The 21789-nt window shown below is 39.3% G+C and overlaps 1 protein-coding gene across 4 annotated transcripts in view; it reads right to left on the reverse strand.

Annotated features, from left to right (window-relative positions):
* LOC115049495 (misshapen-like kinase 1) overlaps positions 1-21789 on the reverse strand; it is a 57336-nt gene that overhangs the window by 20430 nt on the left and 15117 nt on the right. The window contains exons 4-18 of one of the 4 annotated variants that reach the window (XM_029511738.1): positions 21627-21752; positions 21325-21435; positions 19580-19670; positions 19274-19404; positions 17747-17801; positions 17537-17615; positions 15615-15787; positions 12253-12325; positions 11495-11615; positions 10001-10117; positions 9549-9683; positions 5527-5592; positions 2421-2747; positions 973-1107; positions 611-742 (exon numbers count right to left, since the gene is read on the reverse strand). In XM_029511738.1, coding sequence (XP_029367598.1) covers positions 611-742; positions 973-1107; positions 2421-2747; positions 5527-5592; positions 9549-9683; positions 10001-10117; positions 11495-11615; positions 12253-12325; positions 15615-15787; positions 17537-17615; positions 17747-17801; positions 19274-19404; positions 19580-19670; positions 21325-21435; positions 21627-21752 — 1872 coding nt within the window. Of the gene's footprint in view, positions 1-610; positions 743-972; positions 1108-2420; positions 2748-5526; positions 5596-9548; positions 9684-10000; positions 10118-11494; positions 11616-12252; positions 12326-15614; positions 15788-17536; positions 17616-17746; positions 17802-19273; positions 19405-19579; positions 19671-21324; positions 21436-21626; positions 21753-21789 lie in introns of all 4 variants that reach the window. The other 3 variants (XM_029511737.1, XM_029511740.1, XM_029511739.1) reach the window with 3 other exon arrangements.

A 21789-nucleotide genomic window follows, 5' to 3' on the forward strand; every position in this document is an offset into this window, starting at 1 on the left:
TTCCTTTTTCAGTGGCAAACAGGAAAACAAAACCAGAATTGGTTTAAATTTCTGCCTGGTTCATATTATTCATCTAACCTGCTAGCCTGCAACTTTAGGGGCTCTATCTTACATCCGGTGCAAGTGTCTTTGCTAATTTGAGACTCATGCAGTTGTCATATCCAAATTCAACATTGTTTAAATAGCATATACACTTGTGCTCATCGGAGGGGAACATAGGCATGTGTACTACCGGTGTGGTCAGATGCATTTTTGGTCCATAGCTAGCTTGAGGCAGCGGGCTCAACTGACCAACAGAATCCTGGTCTTAAGTCAGTGCTGAGATATTTTAACAATATTATAAGGATGGATTATCAAGACAATGGTGAATCAACATAAGCTGGCACACAGAGCTCTCTGTCTTGCATTTGCTGTAGCAGCTCAGTCAGTTTGCTTAGTCATAATAAGTGCTCTCACCATGTCAAGCAGTGACTGTTTTATTTTGCCCCCCAAGAAGTAAAAGTGATGTGGACATTTGCACCCCTGACTGTAGACCAAAACCCATGACTTAGAAAAACACACTGAGAGTTTTTTTTTTTTTTTTGAGGATAAAAAGACAGCTGTTTCTCACTTTAGGTGGTGTGGTGTCCCAGAAGACATCATCAGTTGGGGACATTGGGGAAAATGGCGTCAACGGGGAAATTGCCATATCTGACATGGAACTGCTGTGAGGGGCATCCCGAGTTGAGCGCAGATTGGCATTCTGGAAAAAATTAAAATCATGGTTATCATGAAACTAAGTACAATCCCAGAAGAGAGTAACAGAGAGCATTCTGAATGGTCATAATAAATGGAAACAAGCTCAAAAATGGGATAAAAACTTTCCCACTCTGGTGGGAAAATAGAAGGAAGAGGATACAATATTTATTATCATCATTATTTTTATTATGGAGTAAACAATCTGTAGGCAGCATGTGATATAGTTGTCTATACCTGGTTGAAGTGAGCTCTCTGCATGGCAGGGGTACAAGGACTAGAGCTGCTCCCAGAGCCCAGCCTCGAGTGCATCTGGCTGGGAAGACCAGCAGCCAAAAGCAGCCTGGCTAAGTTGGATTCCTGGAAGTCCGTCTAAATCAGAAAATGCATGTAAGTGAGATGCATATGTCTGGACTCATACATTGACTGAGCCCTACCATAATTTAATACATACAGCACAGAGCAAAACCTACTGCACAACTACAGGTAGAAATGCACCTTACATTTGGATAAATATGAACAGGAAATATCCCATTTTCACTTCAAATCCATCTATGTCATAGAAACTTATTATATCACCAGAAAAATTCCAGTGATTGTGACAGATGATGAATAACAAACATAGAAATGACAAATGGGAAATCATGTTTGTGACGCTGAGACGATTAATGTGATGCAGCCATGACACATCAGCTACTAATGGCTGATTTATTGCTTAAGGGAGGGCATTGTGGAGAGACATGATGGAAGTCCCTTTTTTTTGCAACAATGAGCTGTCCCACTTAAAATCCAGATTTAATACAGTTTAAAAGTTACTTTTAACTAATTTGTACTATGATATCAAAAGGAAGTTATATGTCAGAGTGCAAAGATGATAAGTTCTAAGATGTTTAACGCATACTGACCCAGACAGGAGAAGAATGCCACTTATAAATGACTGGCACACAAAGAAACATTACAGCTTTGTGTTTTTCTTAGAAGCCCCCATGTCTAGAACTACCACGAAGTCAGGAATCAACATCAGCAACATCAAAATTGAGTTTTTCTGCTATTTGAAATGTTTGCAATGCTGCTCATCTAAAGGCTGCTTCAACTTCTCTAAAGTTAAAGGGGAGACAAAAGATTAAAAGATTAGAAATAACTGTCTGAAGTCAGACCTGTCTGTAAATGCTTTCAAGAAATGACACCTTGTGTCTGTTTTTGATTCATATTCCTTGTGTGGCTCAGCTACTGTGCTAAGAATAGAAAACATGAACCCCATATTGTCGGCCTACACCAACAGTTAACATATGCTATGATGCATTTATATGGTGAAAAAAGTAGCCGGTACAAATGTCAAACATTCACAGGAAAAACAAAAGGTTAAAAAGCCACTGAAAGTAGACTGTGCCCTCACTTCTCCTTTGTTTACTTGTTTGAACTGTCTACCACACATTTTGCTTACTTTCTCCAGACTCTGGTGACCTTAGATGAAAGAGGTCTATTAACTGATACAAGGATGACAAAGACAACCCAAGTGAGAAAATTAATGGGAAGGAAAGAGTGGGGGAAGAAACTAAACTGACTAATAAAAAACAAGTATCTGAACAGAGAGGAGATGAGGAGGGACAAACAGATGGGTCCAAAAGAGGTGGGATGTCAGGGTGATAAAAGGTGCCACATGGCTGAGGAAGGCAGACTTTTACCACTGAGCGCTGGGTGTTTGCAGGATGACTGGGCGAGGAAGCAGCAACAGCAACAGTAGCAGCAGCAGCAGCAACAGCTGTGTTCTCACTATTAGCTGTTAGCTTCGGGACAGCTGCCACAGGCTTTTCTCTCTGCCTCTGTCTCTCTCTTTCCCTTTCTCTCTCCCTGTGTCTGTGGTCGTGCTGCAGTGACAGGAGCTGGGTTTGGTCCTTGGGCAAGGTGCGGTGGGATCTTCGGCCTGCTGAGGGCTGCTGATGCTGAGCCAGAGACTGAGGCTGGGAGTGCTGGGTCTTATTCTGAAGCAGCTGGTTTTGAGCCACGGCTCTCTATGTAAGCACACGTGAAAAGCACATATAGAAACTAACAGAAGCTGGGAATGCCCATATGCCATGACATACATCTGTGGTGAACATGCAGATTGGAGGAAGGATGTCTGCGCTTTGACAGTTCTATTAAAGACTGATTTACATTTCATCTAAAATTGTTAAGGAGAGACAAAACAGTTTTTGGTGTGAATCAACCCAATGTTGTGTCACAAAATGGCCACTCCCAGGTGCTGTAGACACTGACAAGGCGAGCCACAGCTGGTACATGAGAACATACTGGATCATCAAGCAGGTTGTGCCACACATTCGAAATCAAGCACACACAGTAAGAGACAGCTGTTCTGATTCACCTCCCCATTGCAAATACATGGGCCAGTATGAAAAGGATCATAAAACAATAATCTGTGTTGTACTGTAACTGAAGCTGGACACACAACAAAAGCTTAACATTTTCAACTGAACCAAAAGACATTTTATATTGGCTGATACTGACATTTTGTGAAGATTTTTCACAGACCTTACCTTTGATTTTGTTTTTTGTTTTTTTGTTGTTGTTTTTTTTTTACAGTAGCCATAAAATTACTTGGAGTTCATGCACAAGTTCCAGCTTACAGAGTGAGGGCGAACATAACACGACACAGAGGGCCCTTTGGTTTGATTTGGAGTGAGGCTAGCCACATCAAATAAACGAAAGATGTGCAAATACATGAAGCTGCACTGAAATGTATTATAGAGAAATTCACTCCAGGCAGCAGTGCAAACACTATATTTTAACTATCCAGGAAGTTCACAGAAAAAAAACACGCACTCCAGTACACTGACATGCAGTTCCTCCCAAGCCAGTAGGGCAGAGAAAAAAATGGAGGAGGAGGAGGAGGAGGGGGAGGGGGCATTCTGATGTCAAATGAAGACATGAATATCACTATAATGTAGCAGCTTATATGAATGCTGCCATAGAAGAGAAACAACCTTTAATTGTGCTTTCTTGTGAATGAGCGGACAAAATGGGGCATATGCTGAACTGAAACACTCCACATGTCAGCTTTCTGGGTGCAAGGTCTATTCTCATGGCAATGTTAGGAAACAGTCCATGTTAGCCAAGTGCACTTTACCATCCAAACCACCACTAAGGAATGATGACATAAAAATCACACCCTGCTGATCTCTCCCATAACTTTGACTCCAAGAGAGGCAAAACAGTGAAAGGTGACAAAAACAAAAAAATGGGTTTCTACCCAAATGAATCCATATCTCATATCCATCTCAATATATTGAAGCCCTTTTTTTTATCTCATTTGAAACACGCTGATGGCAGTTAAAAATTACATGTATAACACACAGCAGACCTCTCTGAAGACAATCATCTCCCTGAGCGTTGGCCTTAGACAGGCTTCTAAATAATGTATGATGTGTGGAAAACTGAAACAGCTCAATATGCCAAAGCTTGCATAACTCACCCTATGGAAGTCTAACAAAGTTCAGATTCAGTTGTCCACAAGTAAAATAACATAAAATGGCAAAAAACTCACAAAAAGATGAGATTACAGTTGTTGAACAGATTTTAAAGGCATCTTTAAACAAATCTTTGCAATTGTTTTAGATACATGAGATATATTGAGTTATCCATCTCTTTACGTTTACAAATCAAACGAAGAAGAAAAAGGAAAGAGCTGCTCTCATTACGTACCAGAATCAAAACCACATCAGAGAAGAGAGATGTAGGACTTCCAGAGGCAAATAAGAGAAACAGAGAAAGTGTTTTCAGAAATAGGGACATAAATGTGAAGATGAAAAGACGCTTTTGTGAATTTGCATGTCAAAAACCCCAACTGAGATTAGATACTAACATTTTAGAGGAAAAACTGAGACAAGTTGATAGAGAAATTCTAGAAATGAAAGAAAGGTACCCTGTTGTGAACAATGGAGGGAGGGATGATGAGAGAAAAATTATGAGGAAAGGACAGAGGAGGCATGCCGGGATCAGCTGAGACAGCAGAGAACAGGGGGTGGTGAGGGAAAGCTTTAAAACAGGAGTGATGGCATGCTGTGATAAGCAATGGCCTAAGAGCTTGTCAAAATCTGACACAAGTGCTGCAGCACAGTGTATTTCACTGTTGTCTCTCTGAATCATTAATGGTTTTTCAAATGGTTTTCAAGTAGTGAATTAAAACCTTTAATCTCTTGGCGTCTCTATGATTGAGAACTTCAAATCCAAGGGTATCATCCAGAGCGAGAATGAAACCCACTTTCTTTCTCTAGAATTATTTGAAAGCCTATGCAGCAACTTCAGGGAGCAGAGACACTAACCCTAACAGCACATTATTTCCTCCAATGTGCCATCAACCATTCGATCAGTAAAAAATCTGAAATAAAGTCACAAAGGCCCAAGTGATGTCTTTCAGTGTCCAACAGTCCAACACAAAATATTGACTATACTATTCTTATATCTCTCCTGGAGCAGAAGAGAGAAATTCTGTCAACCATGATGCAAGTACATGAAGTATATACACACAAACCGACACAGTTCCTTCAAGAGTCAGTGTTAAAAGATAAAACAGGCAACGGTTGAGGAAGGAAATTAGGCCAGAGAAAGATAGAAAGACTGATAAGTTTACTATATGCACACACAAGCCCATTCAACACGACAAAACTGACACAACAGTATCCTCACTGGCAAATATCTGCCCACATTCAGAAGAAATTCCACCTGTTCTCAGTCATGGAAAATTTAGGAATCAAGGACGAGTAACTGAAAAGATACAGAATGAGGGTCTGTTACCTGCTCTGCTGTGGACTCCTGAGGCCTTACTGACACATCAGCACTTCGCTTTCTGCCTGCCTGGTCCTGCTTTGGACACAAAGACACACAAAGACAGCTGAAAATATATTTCAACATGCTTGAATAAAGATGTTTCTCAGCATAGAATAACTGATTATTGATTGCTAATAGAATTAAAAAAAAAAAAAAGTCTTAATCTGAGAGGTGGGAGCTAAAATATTCAGAATGTGCAAGATGGCATAAAGCTTTTAGCCAACGCCCTGAAATAAATATTTAATTATGACCTCTATTTGAATTTCTCCTGGAAAATTCTTCCATGTCATAATAGTCCAAATTTGATATTTTAATACTGACAATGTTTAATTGAACTTATGCTTTATTAATGTTTGCAGTGGTTGCACCATTGCCTTTGAATCGTGTTGAACTGCATTCAGTTTGGAACTGAACGGTCACTTTCAATAGTGCTTAAGCTGACAGAACAGCTTAACTGGATGGCAAACCTTCCATGATAAAGTTGAAAACGTATAGTGCCCTCTGACAAAAAACCCAAGGTGAACATTCACACAGATGTCACTTATATTCAAACGTAACAAAAGCCTCTGTGCAACAGAAAGTCATAAACTTTGTTGAAAATGTGGTGTTTCAGTTCTACAGTTGTTTAAAAAAAAAAAGAAAAGAAAAGAAAAGAAAAAAAGATTTATACATGTTTTCAATAAACAAGGGAAGCACGGCGGCATAGTGGTTAGAGCTGTTGCCCCACAACAAGAAGGTTGGTTCGGTTCCCGGCCTGGGGCCTTTCTGTGTGGAGTTTACATGTTCTCCCCGTGCCTGCGTGGGTTTCCTCCGGGTACTCCGGCTTCCTCCCACCGTCCAAAGACATCATGTTTGGGTTAACTGGTGACTCTAAACTGTCTGTAGGTCTGAGTGTGAGTGTGAGTGGTTGTTGGTCTCTGTCTGTCTCTGTGTGTTGGCCCTGTGATGGACTGGTGACCTGTCCAGGATGTACCCCGCACTCACCCAATGTGAGATGGGATTGGCTCCAGCACCCCCCGCAACGCGGAAACGGATAAGTGGTAGAAGATGAATGAATGAGTGAATTAATAAAACAAAGTCACCTTCTAAATTATTCATGCGTGTGTTTTATCATGCTTTAGCTTTAGTTAAGAACCTAAACCTACAGTCTGTTCCCTGGGTTTTCTTATTGTGGGAACAGCTTTGCTGAACATGAAATTCAAGCAGCAACATAAACTACCCAGAAGTTCACAATTATTACCACCGTCTGCTGCTCTTCACTACTGAGCAGCTCTGCGGGTACAGCTGGGGGTTTAAAGCAAAGCATGCTAACAATTGTTAATTGCAACTGAACATGAACCAAGTAGTTCAGATCTAATGATAGTGCTGGCATCTGTGATAAACTGAACGATAATTTGCGGATGATTAAGCCTTTCGATGTCAAATCAAAATGCATACCAATCTATTTAGTATGAAGCAGAGTGCAAGTTTGACTGACTGACATAGTCAACCCTAGAGCCATGTCAATACTGTGCCCAAATACTGACCGCCTCCCAGAGACTTAACACAGAACTCTTTCCACAGGTTATAGCCAGTTAACCATCGGTGGTTATAATAATATGACTGGAACAACAGAACTAACAAATAGTGCAAGCTAGGCCCAAATGAAGCTCACATTTAACAATCATGCACAAGCTGTGTGGTTGAAGGTCAACACTAACAGTCAGTTCAAATTGCAGGTTTCATTACCATCCATCTTTTTTATACACTCATTTATCCTGTTGAACATTGCAGGATATTCCAGCCTGTCCCAGCATGCATTGATAAAGTAGACTGAGACAGGTTGTCAGTCTATCGCAGGTATGCCACTGTGTTTTGTTTATGACAGGTAAGGAATTTTACGCTTGATCGTTTAGTGGAGATCCAAACTTGACAGTCATTTGTTTTACTTCTCCAATTTTTGAATCAAAAACTCACCACTGAAACACATGTGCTGTCAGTCACTGTGTGAACCAAATGAGCGACTCTGGTCAGAACCTGCACCTAAAAAAAGCTCTTCATCTGACATGATGCAAGACATCACATCACACACTCACTGAGCCTGTCACATAATTAAATGCAGATTCATTAAAACTTAATGAAGCATCAGATAGATTAATTATGCAAGCTGGACCTAATGGCTTAGAGGCAATCTGTGTAATCAGAATCTAACATGTACAGATAGCTTCCTGCCACACACACGTAAGTACACCACATAGACATATAATGTAACTAGGCAGATATTAATAGCAATGAAATACAGTGTCTTCTACATGAGGAAATCACAGTCACTAAGCTGCTCGGTGGTGTTAATTTACATCGCTTGAAACTCACTTGTGTGTGGCATAGTTTCATCAAGCATGTGTTAAATTTAATTCCTAAAAAATTAGCCCGCCAAAGTACAGATTGCTATGAGACTCTTCAAACGGCTTCAGCATACTTGGCCAAAATCATACATACAGACAAACACACTATAATTCTACTGTTATCTACTGTAGATTTGTGTGAAGTTCAAATCTAAATTTTATTACAGTAAAATGCATTATATGAATATATTAAATGTATATATTTGTGTGTGTGTGTATATAGCACTTGTTCGAAGTGAAATACATTACTACATTACATTACTAATACATTACATACTAACAGGAAACTGCGGAATAGAAGCAAAACCAATTACTAATTTTATATGCATAACCAATCTGAAGTATGGACATTCATTTTAATGGGAAAGTGTGTCCCCTTTTCACTAGTATTGTATGTATATTCAATTCCTGAAGATGGCATTCAAGCAAGCCTAACGGTTTTTATTTGATGTCACGTTTATTGAAATGAATGGAAAGTTTAGCTCCTCGTTTGCAATGGGATTAATGGGGTTGGGAACAGTTCATAATTTGGAAATGTACAGGCCTGGCTTTAAAACACCCCACTGCATGTAGAAGAAAATGTTTACCTGGGTACAAAGGCTGACAGGTGCAACCACCACATCAGTGCATTAAACATGAGCTTACATGTTCATGTGGTAACATAAAATATGGATCGAGCCTGACACACAAACAAGCAGTTTGAGTGCGAAATAGACTCACCTGCCACAAGGCATTTGTTCAGGAGGACAACTTCAGTTTTTTTTTTTTTTTTTGTTTCTTTTTTTAAATAAATGCATGAATTAACATTATTTTTAGTTCTCCTGTCAGTGCTACATGCCCACTGTACAGTCTATTGTGAATACATTTAAGAAAAAAGCAACTGAGCACCTTAAAGATGCATTTATGTATATTTTTCCATGAATCCTGGTATAGTGTTTTTAATAGAACACTTATAGTGATACAAATAGCAACATTAACCTAATCCTGCAGTTCTTCTCAGTGTCTTTTGTCAATTTGTTTTGCTTCACACGATGCAAAACTTAAAGAGGTTAATTTCACTTTGACAGCCCTCATCTCCATCTACATTACAGTAAGCACACAGTAATGAATACACAGTAGATTGCAGAACCAGCACCAAACAGCTGAGAGACACAATTAAAATATAAAGAACCAGAAAGTTCTCTGTGCAGTTTTATGTGAAAAGAAATGTGGCTCCAAATGAAAGTGTTGCTGCTGTTTGTTTGCTAAAAAAAAGACACTTGTTGCTGTGTCCAAAATTTAAGTACAAAATAAGGCATATCTAACTTCCAAAGACTGATAGTTATTTTCGCAAAGAATCTGGATTTTATTAAGCTGCATAGTCTTCTGTTTGCATTTTGTTTAACAAGTATTCAAGATGTTTCCGTGAACAGAAATGCATTAATCAAATTATTAATACTAATATACTAAAATACTATTGTCAGGTGACCAAAATGGTGGACTAACTAGCCGACAGATCATTAGAGCGGTAGCAACAACCAGAGCCTTTTTGCACATGTAGCTAAAAATATGGGCACATTTATGAACAGACTGGAAGTATTTAGAGAATCGGAAGCTGATTTTTACCGGTCTCCTGTCACTCCTCCTGTTCCTGTCATCCAGAAACACTCTGTTGTCCTGAAGATCAATCTCCTCCCCTAGGGACATTTCTTGAAGCTCGGCCCACTGAAAGGCACAGTCTGTCAGCTTCCGTCGCTGTTGCTGTGAAGACAAAGTCATTTACATGAACATGAAGTACAACAAGGGGCCTATATTCATATGAAAATACAGTCATTTCTTAGCTAGGGGGACTCAGAAAATAGTCATATAAAATGTTTTCCGTGGTTGGAGGTGTTGTTAGACGAGCGTGGGCAGAGTGAGGATGTAACTGAGGATGGGGAAGGTAATAGCAAAGTTCTTCCAGTAAAGATGTGGCTGGTGAACATCAGCAGATTTCAACAAATGTTTTCTGAAACCGACCTTCCCACACCGAGTCAATACCAAAAAAAGAAAAAAGAAAAAAGAGGGGCAGTACTTACATCTTCTAACTTTTGCCGTTGCTCATGTTGTTGCTGGATCCTCTTCTGTCTGTCAGCTGCTAATTGCTGCTTGTATCGCTCCTGCTCTGCCAACTGCTGCCTTTGCTGCTGTAAAGCCTGCACATACATTTATGTAGTAAGTTAACCTGAGACCAGCAGCTCCTTTCTGAGAGGACCAGGATTAGAAAAATTCTGTTGGATATAGCCAAGCCAACAACCAGGAAAGACTGCTTTGGTCATTTGGGGATTGTCTCCAAATTTGCCATCTGCCAAAGCCTTTTACCATCCCCAAAACATTACAAAAGTGCAAACCTTTCTTTCAGTGACAGAAAAACATGCAGGCTTGACTGCTCTAGACAATTCTATCTGCAATCGAGCAACCAAGAGCAGCTCAGAACTTGAAATGGCTTTGTGGGTACTATTTATTTACCTTATTCACTGTCTGTCTGCCGCTGTCTATTTATTAATGCAGTTTATCATTGTGTATGATATATTGCACAGTGGAAAAGGTAACACTTCACATACAATCATGTATTAGGTACAGTGATCATATACACTTTTTTACTGAAAGCATGAATGGAACTGCCTTCTCCAACACAATGATACCACATGCACATGCTGAATAGTGATGAGGATAAAACTGTGCATTTATCAGTTTAGAGCAGATGAATGGCCCAAGAGTTCAGACTCATGCCCTTGATAACTTCGTTAATCTTTAATACAACTCCTTAATAATGTGTGTGACCAGTGACTCTTGAGACTTTTTGCTCTTATCGACATATGGTTTATTTCCCCTCGTGCAGGAGCTGAAGTAAAGAACAATTTCCTCTTTCCGACAGTCTGTTTATTTCTATTATCCTATTTTATCTAAGTTTGTAATTCATCAATAATCGTAATTTAATATCATTGCCAGGTTTTAGTCAAGCATTTATCTTGTGTATTCATTGTAAGATTTTGGTAGCTGCTTTACTGTCCTCAGTGGAGAAACACATGCATTTTCTGACTTCCAAGACTAAATAGCTTGCTGAACTTGAGACACAGAACTTGTTTAATTACGTTCATGAACCTGTACTTGGTGCGCTGAAAGTAAACACCACTTTTGAATACCGCAACAGAGTAATTTCCTTTACTGGTTAAGAAGACAATTCAATTATTTTCTCAATTAGTGATGCGACAAAATATTGTTTGCAATTTCCGAGAGCATAATGTTATGAAGAACATCAAACTCACATTTGAAATAGCAGACCCAGTGATTAGTTGCCATTTAACTTGAAAACTATTGAGATGTTTTATCGATTATCAAAATAATTACTGATTTTTTTTTTCCCCCCATCAACAAAAGCAATTACAAAATAAACAGTTCCTCATTTACCGTACAGTTTTGGGGCTAAAGACAATAAAAAACACTGGACTCAATTCCATTTGTTATATTTTATTTTCACGCTATATCGCTAAGAATTCATGTGCATAAGCTTGTGAAGGAACTGAACCTACCTGTTGTCTTTGTTGACCCCCACCTCCTCCGTGACCCTCCCTGCCTCCTTCACGATCTTCTGTCTGCAAGCGAAGAAACTCCCGTCTCAACGTCCATTCGCCAGGAACATTCACTATGGAGCTGAGAGAGCAAGTGAGAGTGAGAGAGAGAGAAATGGTTTAAGAGGTGGTAATGGAGAGAGGTATGCACCGAAGTAGTGAGAGAAAATGGGCACGGTTACACAAACACACACTACAAGCTAAGCCTAGGAGAAAGTGCTCACTTCCTAGAGCCATCTGCTGTTTGATGCCCAGGGACAGTGACAGAGGCTCGATCATCTGCCCATTAACATGAAAACTCACACACTATTCTGCACTTCATTAGCAACAAATGTGCTGAGCACTTAAGTAGAGCAGAAAGCAGTGGCATTTGTGTTGATCTACTCCTCAGCAAAAACGCGATAATAACATTGATCTTGAGTTATCAGCTATATATGATTGGTACCAAGTTTTTATAAAGGGGGAAATCCTACATAGGTGTGTGATTTTATTACACACCCTGTCATCAATGTTCCAAAAATATTTGTCCCCCTGGCTTCTGCTTCAGTTGAATGGTTGAAGCAACGTCTATGTTTGAGTTACAACCACAAGAATCTTTTTGCATGCCATAGCTGTAGTCGTAGTCTCCCTAACCCCAAGTTTCCTGTGTCTCTTTGACTGTAAACCGTTTAGGTCAAATGCCACAACAATATTCACACTTTGTATGAAAAGACTTTTACCTGGGCTCTCCTTCCTCCTCTGTTACCTCATCCTCCTCTTCCTCACTCCCACTATACTCATACTCTGGACCCTCTGAAAAAGACAGGCAGGGAAAGACAATATATTACTGATACATTGAGGAGATTGCACTTTTGAAAAATATTTACATAGTTGTTACAGCTAAAATGATTTGTTGATAAACTTGACTAAATGGCCGGCATGTGTATGTGTGCCAACATCTCAATGTGACACAAAATATATATTATATTTAATGTATAATATATTTTCCCAATGTTACCAGCTGTATGCCAAACTGTGGCCGATTTGTGTCAAAAATAAATCAGAAAGCAATTTAAGATGAAAGTACCACATTCAAGTGCCCAACAAACTCCTTCTAGAAAGACTAAGCTAACAGCAGACAAACAGCTGCGTGAACAGCAGCAGTTCAGCCACAAAGCCATCATGCAGCACAGACAGTGTGTTCCAAGCAATAAAGCTGCATCATACTGGTTGTAATTATATGAACATGTAAGTTAGACATCCACCAGCTGCAGAGCATTTGTGGAATGTGTCCCACTTCACTCTGGTGTCCATGTTAATATTAGCCACATGTCTGCATGTGAAACAGCGTATTTACTGTAAAATGCTGCAGAAAGAGAAGAGGTGCGGTTATGGGTGGATCTGTGGGTGAACACTTCTGATGTGTAAGCACTGGTATGGGTATTCTCCTCTGGCCTGCTGAAGCAGCCACTGTTTCATTAAAAATTCCTTCATGTCTGCCATCTTGTTTCTACATCCTCCACTGCCAGTAATAATTTTGTCATTATCAAAGCCACACAAAAGTATAGTGTGGGCAAACTTGGGCAATGAGAAAGTACATGAGAGTCTTGTTCAGTTGAAGACAGAGCTGTAACACTGTAGCATTGCCTCATAGCAGCTATGTTAAATCACCTCAATCCTCACACAACACATGCACCAAAACACGTTTCTCTACTTCCCAAGTACAATTCCTACCATGGGACCCGTAACACATGCACATATGTGTAGGCAGATAATGTCTCTGCACAGCTGTTTTTAAAATGCATATTGGACTTTATTGTTCCCACTTACTATTACAATTGTGATTTGTGAATCTGATGTAGCTCAATTTCTTAGTTTCACAGCCATATATTTTAAAAATGACGTGTTTGTTTTGACTGTGATCACTAAAACTAAGTCCAGAAGCATAGGGTGGTTGTCTACAGGCCAGTAAGAAAGGCCCAGCCAGCAACATGACAACATTAGGTCAGCATACGGTGTAAAAGTTGCAGGTCCTAATGTGAACATACCGTTTGTTGGCGTTAACATGCTGAAACACAATGCAGGTGTTTATGTTCACAACAGAAAACACTACAGCTGTTGCAGCGAACAGAGGAAATCTCTGCGCTGCTGCAGTGATGTCATGTTTCAAAATTTTGGCTCATGTTATGTCTTTCTGGGCCACAGTTGCAGGAGGAGAATGCATTTAGATGGTTGATGTCTACTTTTGCTGACCAAAGAGGGGGCATTTTTTTTTTTTTCTTAGTGATTCATCTTCCGAGCCATAGAACATCTCTATCCAAATTACACTCTTGGGTATGCTGAAATGACACATCCTTTTTGGATCATGTCTGGAGCATTGACATTTTTTCCCCTCTTATTTCTGCTGCAGTTTCTCCACATACACTTAAAACTATCAGCATTTCATTACTCTGGAGGGGCAGGGGGACACACATGCACACGCAGACACAGACACAGACATGCATATCTGATCTTGAACACACTGCATGCGCACACAGCACATGCAACATGCAGAAAGTCCACCAGTCATTAGTGTGTTTCATAAGCTAACACAAGATTAAAACCAGATGGCCATTGTGTTTCCTGCTTCCTTCCCCTCAGTCTGTCTCTTTGTTGTTATCACTTTCTCATCTGTCTTTCAGTTTGTCAACTTAAGATGAATAAACATTAAGGACAACACAAGGATTTCTTACACTGCTTGAATATCAACGTGAGTACAAAAGAAGAGCAGAGGCATAAATATCTGTCTCCTTTTCCCTGCCCCTAACTCTTTCTCTCACTGTTTACTGTGCATCTTAGCATCACACATTCAGCACTCATCCATGAGGAGAATAAATCTGTTGAACAGGATGAGAATAAATTGTTCTCATACTGTACTTTTCTCCACCTTCCTCTCTCCCTTTCCATATTCTTGCCCTACTTTGTCTTCTTAATCCGTCTTTGCTGTGTGTTGTGTAAAACATGCCCCCCACCCAGTGAGAGGAGGACTGGGTCAGGACTTGTACTTGGATAGGTTTAAGAGTTTAAAAAAAGTTTAAAAAAAAAAAAAAAAAGTTATTCTGTGGGCGCGGCTAGTGTAATGAATCCTTTCCACATACAGTGTGCTTTGGATTGGCAGAAATGCAGTGTTTGTGACAGCCTGAGCAAAGAAGTTGGTTTTGGCAATGGTGTAGCTGGTGCTCTTTCTCAGCACTGCGTGTTGGTACATCTACCAACCCTCGGCAGCCTCACACCCACCTCATTGACTCAACTATTGAAACGTCAAGGAAAACCTAGGCTGTGAAGTTGCCAAATTGTAAAACTTTACGATATTCCGTTAGTTATCCAAAGTATTTTTCACATTCCTTGACCGAAAATTTACCTCTTTAACAACTGGACAGATGCAGCATGGAGCACAGATCATGACTCAGCCTTGGGAAGTATCAGTACTATCATTTAGGGCTGGATGGTTCAACAAATTTTGATTTTGACTTTTCACAACCATAATTGTATGATAATTGTAATAGGACGATTAATGTGCTGCATGGTATAGCGTGCTTTTGCGGTGAATACAAAGCCCCCTTTCCAACGAGTTCTGTGCCCCACACCTTTTGTCACAGAAATTGGAGGAGTGGTGTGTGTGAGCTTGAAGTGAGTTAAAATGGAAGAAATGTAATGCTTGGTAGAGAAGAAAGGTAAAACATCTTCTATCATCTGAAAATATTTTGGTTTTCAGTTGTCCAACATCGAACAGAGCACATGAAGTAGCCAAGTACATCAGCACAGGTGCCCCGGTAGGACACCAACCCTTAGCAAACTTTCAGCAGCTCTGTCAGCATGAACTGGCCTACAAAAGCATAACATTTGAATAATTCAGCAGTTCATACAAGAAGTGAATTATTACTGACCCACTAAAATCAATTCCAGCCCTTTACAGAAAGTTGGAATCAAAAGAAGTTCCAGTTCAGAGTTTGGTCTTTATAAAAAATAAAACAAACTATAACAATAGACAGTATTGAATCCTGCATTTCTCCATCTGCTGTACCTGTTAATGGTGTAATATATCTATTGGATGGATGTTTACCTTTCTCTCTTTTCTTCCTGGTTCTGTCCAGATGATCTTTGAGCATGATGCGAACTTGTCTCTCATTAGCCAGGTCTCTGATGAAGGCGTGTCTCAGCAGGGCATCAGAGGTGGGCCGATGCAGATGGTTCTTAACCAGACAGTTATCAACGAATGACAAGAAACGCTTGGACCTATGAAATGCAGAAGGAATACAGGTAAGACAGAGAGGATGGAGGACAGAACATCTCAAATGTAATGTACTTTAAAGTGCAAGAAAATATTAAGAGCCTTTAAATTGGGTTTAGTGATAAAAATGATGAAGTAATTCATTGCTCCTTCATTGTAACACTAATGTATTGTTGTAATGTATTGTATGTAATTGCATACATTGTATGCAATACAATGTAATGTATTGTATTATGTAAATGTATTTCGTTAAATCCATATTAATTTATACCAAGATTTGGTATTTCAGAACTGCTACTGACACATAATGTTTAGCTGCAGTCTGCAATTTACTCCGCTCCCTATTATTATTTGCTTTTTTGGCATCTTGACAGGACGCAAAATGGCTTGACAAAAGCACTAGAAAAATAATCCTAAATTGATTAATGGGAAGCAGTATAATAGGAGCAATTGGAAAAGTGTAACTTACAAACACATGCCTGCAGTACACTGATAAAATAGGTGGACCAGCGTTTATATGCGGGCAAAAATCACACAAGCAAACCACTTTTCCACAATCAAATGTAATAGAACGGTAAAAAACTTTTATTTGAGTTTTACTAGCTGTCCGTGTACAGGATTGCTACTCACACTGGAAGAGTATGTTGTCTATCATATGAACTCATTGAAAATACACACTGCCCAGACCGTTGGAGCTATTAAAAGCTGCCCTGTGAACTAGTCCTTCTGGCGGAATTAATAATGAACGGAAGGGGGCATAAGTTCCACGACAAATTCAGTACGAGAGGAGAGGAGAGGAATAATGAATTTTTACTCAAATACAGATTATCAGATGAAACCTGAAATATCATTGATCCTGATCAAACCAAGTTTTTTTTTACCAATAATAATATAATAAATATCATTAGCAACATAAGGAACAAATATGTCTATTTAATACAACTTAGATTTTTTGTTTGAAGAATTAAACTATTAGAGCCAACTGCAGCAAAAGACAGTAACGCATCCTTCATTTTTTTTTTTGTTTATAATGTATATGTTTGCATATAACAGTGGTTAGCACTGTTGCCCCACATTAAGAATGTTGTGGGTTTGATTCCTGGGCCTCGGGCCTTTCTGTGTGGATTGGCAGCCTGTCCAGGGTGTACCCCGCCCTCACCCATCTGATCTGGGATTGGCTCCAGCAACCCCCGTGACCCGGAAACGCATGAGCAGTTGAAGATGAATGAATGAATAAATGTCTGCATATCCACCGTAATCTTTTCAATCAGTGAGTGTAAAACTTTGGAGTCCTAGTGTCAAATATATATATGCACCTGCATTGGCCAATGTCAACATGCTACCAAATGTCCAGCAGTCTGCAATAACTATGGTAGTGTTGTCTTGGCCCATACTAAATGTGCTGGACTCAATCTGATCCAAACAAATTAATTTTGGTTTTATTAAACTGAAGAATGTGCAAGCCTCTTCTAAATGTTTTTTTTGCAGTGTTTGTTCAGGTTGGTATCAGCTGCCTTCATTAAAATGCCTCTTCCTATACCCTTTCCTTAACATGGGGAGCCGTGCTGCAGCAGACATTGCTCACAGAAAAACAACTGTGTCCATGTAAATAGCCTCAGATGCAATCACTTGTTTTCATGTCACAGACAGTTTAGTTACTTTGAGCGTTAGGTTTTATGTTGAAAAGGCTGGGATCACAACAAACACTGCCCTCTGCATCCTGCTGTCAGTATATGTCCATGTGTGAGACTTACCATTTCTTTGATTTCAGTTTGGGTGGAGGGTTTCGTGGAATCAAAAAAAGCGCTCTCATTGGGTGCATATCGCACAGCGCTAGGAAAGAGTAGATAGAGATAGACAGACAGAGAGAGGGAGATGAAAATACATTACAGTGTGGATGGGGAAACAAAAGAGTATATGAACAACATCAGTTACATGCGTGTGTAGCTGTATTTATGACTTACGAGGGGCTCCTTCAGCCATCTCCAAAGCAGTGATTCCTAAAGACCAGAGGTCACTCTGAAAAGAAGAGGGAGAGGAAAAGGTTAAGGCTGCTGTGCACACAAAACTTTGCTTGAGCGCTAATAATTTCCTGAAAACTTTAGACATTCTGTTTTAATTCAAATAGTAAATCAATTCGTGCATAATGTAAGAGTAGAGATGCAGGAATAATAAAAATTTCAAAGAAAAAAGCTCCGAGACTTCACACCAAGTTTCTGGCATTTTTCAGTGAATCAGTGGATTCAGTGATTTTGAAAGTCCTTGGGTTATTACCTCCAGAAAAGCAGGGAATGGGTTGAATTTCCTTTTAAACATGTTTCTGTGAACTATGACATTTCTAATCAGCGTGGGTGAGTGAAAAGCTTTTGAGGAAAATGCTTGCTGGAAAGATGTTCTGTGTAATGAAATTCTTTTATGTCTAATGATGGAACCCTTTCTACTGAATTTAAGTGATGAGTGCATGGACACAATTTATTGTAGACTCAGTCATTTCATGTGTCTTTGGTGAATTGAACAGCTACTGGATGTCAAAAAAGGGAAAGTATAAATACATTAAAGAGGCATTCAAGATCACCCTCGGCTGAAATGGATCCTTTCGTCTGTGCTTATCCCAGCTGAAGTTACATCTCAGTGACAGAATTACCCTGATCAAAGGTGACTGTGCCTTTGCTAACAAAGCCCCAGCTGACTTTTTGTGAGCTTCCTGTTGCCTCTCTGTGACCGTGTTAAAATGTCCATTAAAAAAGAAAAAAAAGAAAGAAACATAAAAAAACATTTTTTCAAATGCCTTGAAGCAGAAAATGTATAATTTCCCAAATTCAATGCAAAGTATCTTTGCAAAATGTATTTTCTTTTTGTGTTCAGTTATTTTTCAGTGCGTTGTTTTTTTTTTTTTTTTTTTTACACTTGTATAATAATACAAGCATCTGATAGGCATTATCATAATTCATCCACTGTCTTTTAAATGAAGCAATAGATGATTGATCCAAATAATTAGCCCAAGAGATTGATTATATGATCCCTGATTAGTCGAAAAACTGAACGATAATTGAGCTAATGTCATTGGGCAAATTTTCACTTTTGGAATTGATTTCTTTACAATTTACATGCATACATTAACTTCAGTAATTGCGCAACACGCATGACCTACACTCAACTTTGTGTCAGCAGGTAGTGCAGGGTTCATACAAATACGTTGTTGACTTGATGCATTTTAATTTAATTTTAGTTCAGACTTTTTATATTTAGATATTAAATATGGTACAGATTAACTGACACTGGGCAAAAGGTTTTACAGCGCTGCTCCAGGTTGTAATGCTTGTCATTTTTCTGCTGGATGCCTTAGCTTTATATTCATGAATCACCCAAGAATATGGGAAGTAGCCCAATTCCCAGGGTTTTTTTTTTTTTTTTTGGCAACATCCCAAGGGTTCACAAAAACTTCCCATGAAGTCAGCCATAAACATGACTATTACTGTGTCATTACGCACCCTGTAGTCATATGTGGCATCAGGGTTCTCATCACAAGCAATGACCTCTGGAGCCATCCAATAGGGAGTACCAATGAAGGTGTTCCTGCGACCGATAGTTCTGTCCAGCTGAGCTGACACTCCGAAATCCACTGAAACATAAACATGTAAGATATCTGTAAACAACCACCAACCGTCGCTTCTTTCAGGAGTTGCCATGGCTTGTGTGATTTACTTATGTATGTATGGCTGTGATTGTTCTACAGTATAGCCTGTGGGGATGCGCATTTGTTGTGAAACCACAGTTCATGTGTAGATGTGTCATACCCAGTTTGACTTCAGCATTCTCTGTGAGCAAAACATTTTGTCCCTTAATGTCTCTGTGAATCACATGATGAGAGTGAAGATGGGAAAGACCCTGGAAGACAAACGTACACACACATATAAACACACACATACACAAGAGTCAGATGACTATCACTCTAAATACAAAGTCACAAACATTGCGCTCAAAGAGAAGTTGAATTATGTGACTGCTGGGAAGCAATACCAAGTTATTTCAAGCTTTTTAGAATTCTTTTTCCCTCTAAAAATCTTTTCTTTAGTAGGCAGACTCGACTAGTAGCAGTATCACACTTGTGATATGTGAATGTGTGTGTGTTTGCGTGTTTGTACTCTCGCTTCTTCAAAGGAGGTTAAATAAACAGAGGAAGTAAGTCTTATTTCAGACAGTGACTTCACCGTGCTGTGAGTGTCTATGTGAGTTTGTGTATGTGTATGTGTGTTGAAACAATGGGGAGACAGCATGGCCGACAGCAGCAGAGAAAACACTGGCACCGATCCAGAGTTCTTTGTCTCTCAAGTTTGTTTTTTTTTTTTTTTTTTTTCACTTCTTTAAAAAGTAATCTCAGTGTTATGTTGTCAGCATTAAGTTTATGTTGGAATGGATATGTTGGAAGCAAATTGTATTGTATGTGTACTTAAAGCCATAAATTCAAACACTACCAGAAAGCAGTGCAAACAGCTTTCTCAGGACCTTGGGATCTTTCATAATGATAACCATAACATCTCAAACACGTGTTTCAAACTGGCCTTTTAAGTTTACAATTGAAAAAATAAATCCATTATTCCCTTCCACGTCAGAGAGGAAAAACATGACTGAGAAATTGATCCCCAAACGTGGTCTTTGATGTTTTGGCAAAGAATCCAACTCTAAAAGTAGCATCATGTTTTTTATACAATTCATCGAGCCTTTAGTTTGCTCCACACACAGTTTATTATGTCTGCTTTTACCCTCACAACCTTGAGAAAGATGTTCACTTGGTGTCATCTTGTCTGTGTGCTTGTGCCAGTTATTTGAAGACATAGGGTTAAATGCTACATTACATAAGCAACAGAGCCACAGGAATTTGTTATTATACAGAATAACAGAAACAAATAACTTAAAACTTCCTCACACCCTTGAATTGCAGACAGAGGGAGCTGATTTTGAGAATAGGTCTCAAGGGCTTAATCACTATTATAACTCTAAACTTCAGCTCTCAGTAAGACATACAATCAGGGCTTCCAATACTCTACAATGTGTCACTAGTGTGAAGTGGAGGTTAAAAATTACATAGTTTGGAAAGATGGTGAAATATTCAGCAGCTTAAATCACCTACATTTGGGAATCTAGGGTAAATTTGGTGGTGGCAGTATACTGATCTGACAATGCAGACAATCAATTTGTTTCTTCTTCTTCTTGAGGAAATTCTTAAAAAAAAAATGTAATAGAGAACTAACCACACAACAAAAACATCAAGTGTTCAATGATCAGAAAAGGACTGGATACTACAACTTTCAGAATGCGGACAATGAACAAGTTTGAACACACCAAACCTGTGTGGGTCACAGCTGAGCCAATATTCGCTAATTTCAGATGTATTTTTAGTAGTGTATGTGTCGGTAACAGTAAAGCAACCCAAATCATTTGGAATCATATTTGAATCAGCCTGTTGGTCAGGTTTAAGCTGGCATGCGTAGTGTGTGCGTGCGTGTATGCACATATTTTTGCAGTGTTAGCTTGACCTTACCCTGAGAACCTCTCGGCAGATGTAAGCTATCCAATCTTCCTTCAGACAGTTTCCCTTGGTCTTCTTCACCAGGTCTGTTACTGAACCAGCGCCACAGTACTCCATCACCAACTGTTTGGGCAGATGAAGAGATGTCTGTCACCCACACAGGGACTTTACTAGCCAAAATCAGGATTAATATTAAATAAAATATATTAAAGACATACAGTTAATGATAGTGTTACAGAGGATAAATTCAGAGTGGTGTTTTTGTTGTTTTAAGAACTAACAAAGAATAAAAAACAACAAAGTAGTTTACAAACCCATAGCTGGTGGTCCTGTCCAGCAGGACCTTTCTTAATAAATGCTCCATAATAAGTAGCTATATTTCTGTGATGGGAATAACTCTTCAACATGTTGATCTCCAGCTTTATCTCTTCCTCTTCCTCCTAAACACAAGAGCAGAATGAAACTCCATGATTGTTC

Source organism: Echeneis naucrates, chromosome 10, assembly GCF_900963305.1.
Source record: "Echeneis naucrates chromosome 10, fEcheNa1.1, whole genome shotgun sequence".
NCBI lineage: Eukaryota > Metazoa > Chordata > Actinopteri > Carangiformes > Echeneidae > Echeneis > Echeneis naucrates.